The sequence below is a fragment of the Benincasa hispida genome, chromosome 6 (genome assembly GCF_009727055.1).
Source record: "Benincasa hispida cultivar B227 chromosome 6, ASM972705v1, whole genome shotgun sequence".
Classification (NCBI taxonomy): Eukaryota; Viridiplantae; Streptophyta; class Magnoliopsida; order Cucurbitales; family Cucurbitaceae; genus Benincasa; species Benincasa hispida.
In genome coordinates this window covers 54,495,798-54,505,052 of record NC_052354.1, presented here as the reverse complement: position 1 = coordinate 54,505,052, position 9,255 = coordinate 54,495,798, and the positions used below count along the sequence as shown (strand labels likewise).

General features: G+C 31.3%; 1 protein-coding gene across 1 annotated transcript; it reads right to left on the bottom strand.

Annotated features, from left to right (window-relative positions):
• Positions 1–5,127: 5,127 nt before the first annotated feature.
• LOC120079549 (NHP2-like protein 1) lies at positions 5,128–7,168 on the bottom strand. Its single transcript, XM_039033770.1, has 5 exons — positions 7,010–7,168; positions 6,797–6,917; positions 6,560–6,663; positions 5,486–5,617; positions 5,128–5,384 (listed from the first exon to the last, which is right to left on the bottom strand). Exons 1-5 carry the CDS (start codon positions 7,010–7,012, stop codon positions 5,358–5,360), a joined length of 387 nt encoding a protein of 128 aa, XP_038889698.1. The 5' UTR covers positions 7,013–7,168; the 3' UTR covers positions 5,128–5,357.
• Positions 7,169–9,255: the final 2,087 nt, after the last annotated feature.

The window sequence follows — 9,255 nt, the reverse complement described above, 5'->3', positions numbered from 1 at the left end:
TTGATTTGATTCCCATGTTTCTTGGGCCAATGAACTTCCAAAGTTTTTTTACATGATTGAAAATGATTTCCTTAGTTTGCCATTAGGGTACTTGATTTAGAAATGATCAAATTTAAAGGACAAATTACAAAAATCACTTGCAACTATTGTCATACATTAGGGATGGTTTTTGCAATCTGTCCAAAAATTAATTCAAACATCTTCTTAGTAAGACCGAATCTATAGCATGGAGTTGGAAAATTCAAAATTGAATTATATAGAAATGTTCGTGTTACCGGTGTAAGTTTTATAAGTCTTGAGTTCATGTAACATATATCTCTATGGTTAGTAGGTTAAAAAAATCAAATAGCTAGAAGCACCTCATTGACTACCATATAATTCAAGAGTGAACTGTATTTTTTACCCAAAATATTAGGTCAAAATGAGATTTTACCCAACTTTTGTATTTAAGGCTAGGCTATATGACGGTTTTGCATGCATAAGTAAATAATTTGTTTTTATTATTTCTCCTCCATCCCTCTTAGCCTCACTTGCTCATCAATTCCTTCCAAAAAAAAAAGAAAAAAAGTTTGTCATCTTCCTCATTTTCTCCCTCAATGACTCTTCTCCCTTTACTTCAGATTTGACATTGGTATAAAAGGAAATTGAGATTTGGAAAATTTTCAAAATTGGAAGGTTCCCTTGTCCATGTTGGGACGATTAGTAGCAGAAAAAAACAAGCGAGAGCAAAGAACTAGATCGAGAAAAACAGACCAAAGAGAAAGGAGAGAGAACAAGAAATAATATTTACAAATGTCAACAAAATGTTATCTACTTAATTTTGATTTTGATGCAATTTTTCATGGCATCTATACAAATCTCCCTATAATTGAGGACATGCATATATATAGATGTTTTTGTTTTCCTTACACATTTGAAAAGGTTTACTGCTCACACTGTTTGTCTTACTTCTTTAGGTAGTAGAATGTTTTATTTTGATGACATAAAATATGAAGAGAGAGGGAAAGTTCAAAAGTTGTATGTGATGAGAACGAGAAATATATGTAGGGACATATCAAGGTATACAAGTATATCTTTTCATGACAGTTGGAAGCATTGTTTGTTATGGCCATGTGAGAATCAGATCATATATATCATTTTAAGTCAGCCACATAATGATGAAATTCTCTCCAAACATAACATGTTAGTGGAATTAGGAGTCCTCTTCCAAACAGATAATTTGCTCAATCTTTTTTTTTTATATATAGATAATGTCTTGTTATATATATATATATATATATATATATATATTAGCAACAAATCCTTATCTTTTGATATATATATATTTTGAGCTAAACTTAATTGAAATGACTTTTTTTTTCTTAAGGTCGGCTTAATCCTTCATTTTCATAGTTATTGTATTAAAAAAGAAAAAAAAATCATATATCTCGAGACATTCTAATTTGTATGAATGAAGGTTAAGATGTTTTGGAATTCGCTTTGTCTGTGATAGAAAAATGGTTTTATAATTTTTTACTGTATTAATGTTTTTTTTTTCTAACTATTCTTTTGGTAAGAAAGAATTTCAATTTATTCTCTTGTTGGTTTTTTTTTCTCATTAATAAAAGAAAGCACACACCATGATACCAATAAAAAGACGAAGAAAAATGGACTAATATGTTTTAAAAAAAAACCTTATCATTTGCTTAAAAAAAATACCCGTATTCTTTCATAAGTTGTTAATATTGCCGTTCTTAATTTTTCATAAATGTTAATCCTTTAGAATTTTAGACTTGAAAAATGTGTACCAATGATCTAGAATAGTGTGACTTTAGGTTTCAATTTTTGTTACAGATTAATCACCGTTTTAAGTCTCTTTTTTGGTCAAACATTCTAATGGATTTCTATTTAAATGATGATTTCGAAATGGTTAAGTTGAGGGTGTAATAATATGTACTGTAAATTTTTGAACAAATATGATATTTTAAAATAAATGATAAAATTTAAGGAAGTTTTTGTAATTAAGCCTAGAAAAGTGTTAGGGAGGTAATGACATGCTAAAGAAAATTACTTGAGGAAATTGCTACATCCTTGATAGTTATGTGATATAAAATGGAGGCAATTGCAAAATAAATATACAATATTTGGGCTCAATGATTAGAAGGGAAAGATTTGGCTATCTTCTTTTTAGATGCTCTCATCCTTTTAAAATGTAATTAAAAACTCATAAAGTTTACAAAACCCTTAAATACCTCACAGGTTTAGCATGTGACACTCATTATAAACCTCAATATACATGACACCTATCCAAAGATATATATGTATGTGTGATATATTTATGTCTGTGTGTGTGACAACTATTACAAACATGGTTGTTAGATACTTCCTCTAGATTTTTATTTTTTTAATTGGCAACAAGACGTTTATTTGGTATCTTGACCTACGGCTATGAGACTTTTTTTTTTCTTTTTTTTTTTTTCTTTTTTTTTTTAATAAACTAACTTGGGAAAGAATTATATCCTTGAATTTTGGAGGTTGTATCAATTAAAATTCTAAACTAATAATTGTATCAATTTAAACCTTAAACTTTTATAATTGTATCAATTTATATCCTCCGACCAATATGGTGCGAAACTTAATTTAAGTAAATTAAACTTCTAATCATAAGCCAACCAATCTAGCCAATTCATTATAATTACCTTTGAAAATCATCTATAAATTAGTTCTCAACTTCTTCAAATATTGGTTTGACAAAATGGACAACTAGAATAAATGCACAGACATCAAAGAAAATTTTGTCTAAGAGTCTAAATTGATTCATTTATAAAAATTCATGGGTTCAATATCTACACAAGGTTTTTTTTAAAAAAAGAACATGAAGGAGAGTATAAATTTATACGATTACAAAAGTTTAGGATTTAAATTAATTCTATTATTAGTTGAAAGTTTAAATTGATAAAACTTCTAGAGTAATTTAGGAGTATTGATTGATATTTAAAAAGAAAATCATAATAACATTACAATTTAACCTAAGGGTATTAATATACAAATCTCTTGCTCTACAAAGAGTAGTGTAGGTAGAATTCACTAACACCACACCATATAATATGTAATTAACCTTGTAAATTATTTTATATTATCCTCTCATTACCTCCTTCAAGATTTTTTTTACATGTTTTCTTTGTTTGAGGTTGAAGGTTTAAATTTCGTTTATTGTATTAAGAAAAGTAAAAGGAAAATTATTTAGTTGCACAGTGCAAATATTTTACCTTTAGCTTTTGAATGTGCAGTGCACTTTGTATATTACCAACAGACCAGAAAAAATGGAAACATCGTACAGCTTCATGCCATTAGAGAAACATGTAACGTGAAATAATCGGACAAAGTTCATAACAAGACAATCAAAGCAAGGACACTTCTTAGTTCCTTTTCCTTGCCCTTTAGTATCTAATAAAATATCTGTCCAGCTAAGAGTTTTCTATTTAATTTTTGTAATATTTAAATATATGTTTGAAAGTGATTATAAAATTATTAAAAAAACGACAATCTAAATACTTACAAAAGTGCTTTCAATTACAAAACAAATGTTTTTAAACACTTGAAAAATCAATCCATACAAACTTCAAATTTTGATGAGAAAATAGTATGATTGACCCAAAATGAAAGGTCTAAATGAAATTTAACTTAGGTTTTGAAAACAAACATTTTTTTTTTACTTTTTGCTTACATCACCCTAGGTGAAATAACTAAAATTATCGTGATTCTTTCTCCTTCTCTTTGCATTTTCACGTTTAGTCTCGCTTTTGATCTTCTGCAATTTCATATTCTTCTTCTTCACTCCACATTTTTCCTCCTTCCTTCTTCGTTATGCAATTTTTTCCAATCCCTCTCTCATTTAAATCAATTAACAAGAGAAAAAAGCGAGAATGAAACTAAAGAGTGAGAGGAAGAAGCGGCCGTGAGACCAATGAACGAGAGGAAGAAGTTAGAAGAAGAATCCAAGCAAAAGGAGTTTTTTTTCTTCACTTTTTTTTTTTTTTCAATTATCAAGTGAGAGAAAAAGAAAACCAAAAATTGGTAGCATGAACGAGATTCCGCATAAAACATTTTTAAATGTGTCATTTATGTATTCATGTCAACATCGTTATATGAGCTGGATGAGAATACTTTGATATATAACATTGAAATGAGAGGATTTTGAACCCTAAATGCGAAGACCACATCAGTAAAACTTTATCAAGGGAAGATCCTAGAAAGAAGTTAGTGAAGAAAAGAGAGATCTTCTACTACATTATTACTCATCTATTTGAATTCATAGGTCACTTGTATGCTCGTAAAATATTAAAGAATTGAGTTGAGTTGATAATTATTAGAAGAAGGGAGTAATTGAAAGTTGATGGTGAATACTGAAGTGAGAAACATGAGTTACGAATAACGAGATAATAAACCTCTTTAATTATTGGTGAATCAAACGGTGGGTGAGTTTTTTACTCACACAACCTAACCTAACTTGAAGGGTCAAACGCCCCCTAAATGCTCAAATAGATGAACATCATAACTTGAACTCTTTTCTTAAATTTGTTACAATACAATTATTGTACTTTGTGAACATCAAAGCTTGAACTCTTTTTTAAAATGATAGCACTTTACCTCTACTCACTAGGTGGCTACAATACATCCTGAATTGAGTATTATAAACTAATGGTAAACTACGAGTATTATTGTACTTTGTGAACATCAAAATTGAGTATTATAAACTGTAACAAAATAGTATTATTAAAATTAACGGTAGGTTATAATGATTCAAACCACCCACAACTATTATAATTGGAAATCCCATTCGTAGCATATGGCCCAATCCACCCACAATGAAGTTGGAATTCAAACAGCCTCTCACCCTGTCGCATTAAGTTTTTTAATTAACTACGTTAGTTAGTTACAAAATCATTAATGACGATTTTGTAATAGATAAGTAAACGAATTTAGTTAAATTCTAATTATTATATAATTGGGCAGACAATGTAGACTTGATCGATCTAATGCCTACTTTTTCATGTCATGAGACAAAGTCAATAATTGAACCTTGTTTTCACATCTATCAAGTATTATCAGAATGGTGCAGAAAGGGCAAAGGCAAAAGAACCATATATAGGCAAACTCATAAAGAAACATTAGCTTAAACTGTCATTAAATTGTACGAGTGTTTTGTCCCACTCTTAATGGAAACAAAATTAAAAAGAAGAAGCTCCATATATAGGTTAATACCAAGACATTTTTTCCCTAATTGCACAACAACTTCAGTCAAAGCCTCCAGAGCAGTGACCATGACGATCAAAGAAGCCCATCATACCGAATGCCATATTATAGAATATAACATTTCAGATCAACAGCTTCTCAATGGCATCCTGCATTTAGAAGAAAGAACAATGTATCAAGAGGAGAAATTGATGATACTTCTAGAAAGATTATACCCCAAAAGGAGGTGGTAGTAATTTTTTTTTTTTACCTTCAGTTGTTGTATTTGAGATTTCAATTGGCTTCCCTCATTTGTTGTTACAGAACATGCAATTACAGGTCTCGTGACTCCACATGCTCGGCCAAGAGCTTGCTTTGAAGGGACAAATACATAAGGCACATTCTGCAAGTTCGAGCATAAAACCGTTATATTATATAGCATTAAGCACTAGTTGCCATTATAGGGCACATGATTTTATTACATTGAAGTCTGGAAAAGATGTAATCAAAATCTTTACAAACAAAAGATGCAATCGAATAATTATCAGCAGGCAGTTCTATCTCCATCCAAAACTAGACTTGATCACAATGCTAAAGGATGAATTTCATCTTTCGCATTGTAGAATCAAGCAGCTGAAGAAGGATACAACTAAAGTTAAAGCAAACTGCAAAATCGTAATATAGGGATCATTGGCTTGAAGTAAACCAGACAGAACGATGAAATGGAGGAATATAACTGAAATTGTGGATTTGCTCAATCTAATAAATATCCAACAAGAATGGTGATGTGACATTATGACACCGTCATGAGTTGATTTCTTTTAGCCCAACAAATGTGAAGATGAGACTTGAACCTCCAAACTCATGGAAAGTAGTACGTACATGCCACTTGCTGCTAACCTATGCTCACTTTGGCCCACCATTATGAGAGTGTGCCTCCTACCACTTCTATTTAATCCTCTATATGCTAAAATAAAAATTTTGGAAGCTCTTCTGCAACCTCATTATGATTATTTCCAATAAATAACATCAGGTTTTCACGACACAAATATGATATATCTAAGCTAAAATGGTAACTAGAGCTGTAGAGAATAAAGCATCGGGGGCTTGCACATTGAGAGTGTCCCATAAGGAAGAAACAAATAAGAGATAGTGCTGCTAACTATCACGTCTGTATAAAAGCTAATTCCTAACATTGTTTACACCAAGATTTCATTAGTTAAAAAAAATAGTACAATAGATAGCAGGGGAGTACATTCCTCCTTTTGCCAAACTATCTATCTTAACAAGTATCAGCAGAAAACCATGATTTTCAATCTGAAGTTCAAAAAATTAATAGTGTTACCTTATCTTCAGCCAACAAGGGAAGATGGAGAAGAATTTCAAGTGGCTCAGTGTCCGCAGCCATCACTACAAACTCGGAAATCCCTCTATTCAGCGTCTTAGTGGCTGAAAAATCCATCAAAAGAAAGCTATTAGCCAAGGGAAACAAATAACACCATACAAAATCCTAAGCCAATACTTCTTAAAAGCTAAAACCGTTTTCAAACGAAAGACATCAACACAAAACAAAGCACGGTACCTTCATTTGCACCCTTCTTGAGCTGCTTGTAGTTAGCAGCTTGCTGAACAAGATCAAGAATGGTAATTGTAAGCTGCGCATCGGCTAAAGGATAGGCTTTAGGATTCACAGCTTCTCCTGTCTGCAAAAACACAACCACCATTAAAATTCATGCAAACGTATAAAACCAAAATCATCATAAGTTCTTCAAACGAAATCAATTTCACACAGTACCATTTTAGATGAAAAAGAAAGGTAGGGTTTTAATGCAACGACTGCAAAAATTGAAGGAAAAAATTAGGGTTTAAGAGCTACTGGTAAATTGTCGACGATATATGTATGGAAGATATAGAGAAGACTCAAGGTCATCGGGCCGAGGCCCTTGGACGTTGACGTCTATATTCGGCCCAGGCCCAGATTATCTAACAAAAGCTGGCCCTAGATCTGGCCCAACACATGGGCTTGGACCATATATTTGTACGTTTGGACTCACTCGGCCCAATAGATCATTGTAAAGTTCACCATGTATTCTCATTTGGTTATGAATGGGGAAATTAGGACATGAAGCATCATTTTAACTTTCCTTTGGATATATGGTAGGAACTAAATCTTTTTAAAAATATAGAAACCCTCCTGCACGTGACGTTGATCTTTCATATTATCCAAAATGGCCTCAACCAAACATGTAACTAATTTAGTTCTGCCAAATTTTTAGCATATATGTCCATTTTCTTCTAAGTTTTTTCTCGACATTGTTTTGAAATTAAAATGAAATTAAAATAATAGATGCAATCTTCTTTTTCAAATATCAAATCTAGGTCTAATATTCAAATTTTTAATTTTAATACTATCTTTCTAGTTATGTCCTATTCAGAATTTATGGAGAAAACCCATGTCAACGTTTAAGGGGGGAAAATTTGTCGAAGCCATTTGCAAACGAATAGTTGCAACGAACCCACAAATTAGATTCATGGTTACGAGTATACATCAAACAAGGTAAAATTTGATACTAATATTGATATTTATTGGAGAGGTAAGTTGATATGCTACGCATATATCAATATATTGCAAGATTTAAGATTTATTTGGTTGAAGATATAAAAACTATGTTTAGAGTTTGTTATGAGTTTCATTTTCCTCATCCAAGTGATAAAAAACTATGTTGATTTCACGAACACTCGATATTTTGTTAGTTTTTTTCTTTATTTCTAAACACTAAAGAAAATCTCCATAGTGGTATTTTCCCTTCTTAATCAACTTTTGTAAATTAGGATTAGAGTTATGGTTGTTGTGATTCTTCAGTCGTATGAGTACCGTATCACTTTGAACTCGTTAATCCTGACCATCGAGAGTTTTAGAGGAAGTAACATATATTTTCTAAACAGGCTCATCGAGGAACATAGCATAATGGAGGTTTGATGGGGCGAAATAGAGATTGTGAATTTAAAGCCAGAAGATGAAAAGGAAGATAAATAATGAAAGGATAATTTTTTTTTTTTTTATTATCGGCAATTCTAGTCCCTTATGTCACATAATAATCAACTATCTAGTAAATAGTCACTACTTGCTTCTTTCTTTTATTGTTACCCATTTTTCTTCAACGACATTTTAAAATTAGAATGCAATTAACTAATGAATCACACAATTTTCAAACAATCATTAATTACAGTGTAGTATGATTTTGGGTATAAACTCCTTTATACATGATATCTCCACTCACATGTCTTTACATGAACAATATGGTTCATATTATTTGTACTTACGAGCAATTATAAATGGGTCGTATCCGTAGTGTAATTAATGAAAGATTATCGTGTTGTTGATTGGTATATCCGATAGACACAGGAATATATCTGTGGTGAGAAAAGTGTAGCTGTCGGTCTTTAGTAGAATGCTTGGCAGTTAACGGATGGTGGATCTCGTGGCTAAAGAGTTTAGTCGGTTATTCACATACTGTTGGAGCTTCGAGCCACAGGTTCATAAGGTTCCCTTGGTAGCTCAATGGATTCAAGTTGAGAATCAGTTTTTGGGTCAGCTTGAGTGTTCAAACTGACAAGATGGAGTTTGATTATATACGATATAATTAAATGGGTCAAATATATATGATATAGTTGACATGATGTATGAGATACATTAATTGGAGAAAAAATATATAAATATGGTTTATATCTAGTGGAAGAGAAAAGGAATATGGATTATATGTTGTATATGATGTGATATTAAACTATAGTTATAAATATAATATGATTATATTTATTTATAATTAAACAATTATAAGATAATTAGTGGCGGTTTTTTCTCCGTAATCGAATGAGATAGTGGGATGTTGTAATCAGTTTTCGTAACTAAAGGATAAAATGAAAATGGTTTTCATTTTGAAAAGAGATCAGATAATCGCTTCATGATTGAGTACACTGCCCATTGCCTAGCAAACGAGAGCATACACGATAGCTCAAAGTTTACTAAACGATCGTGTACAC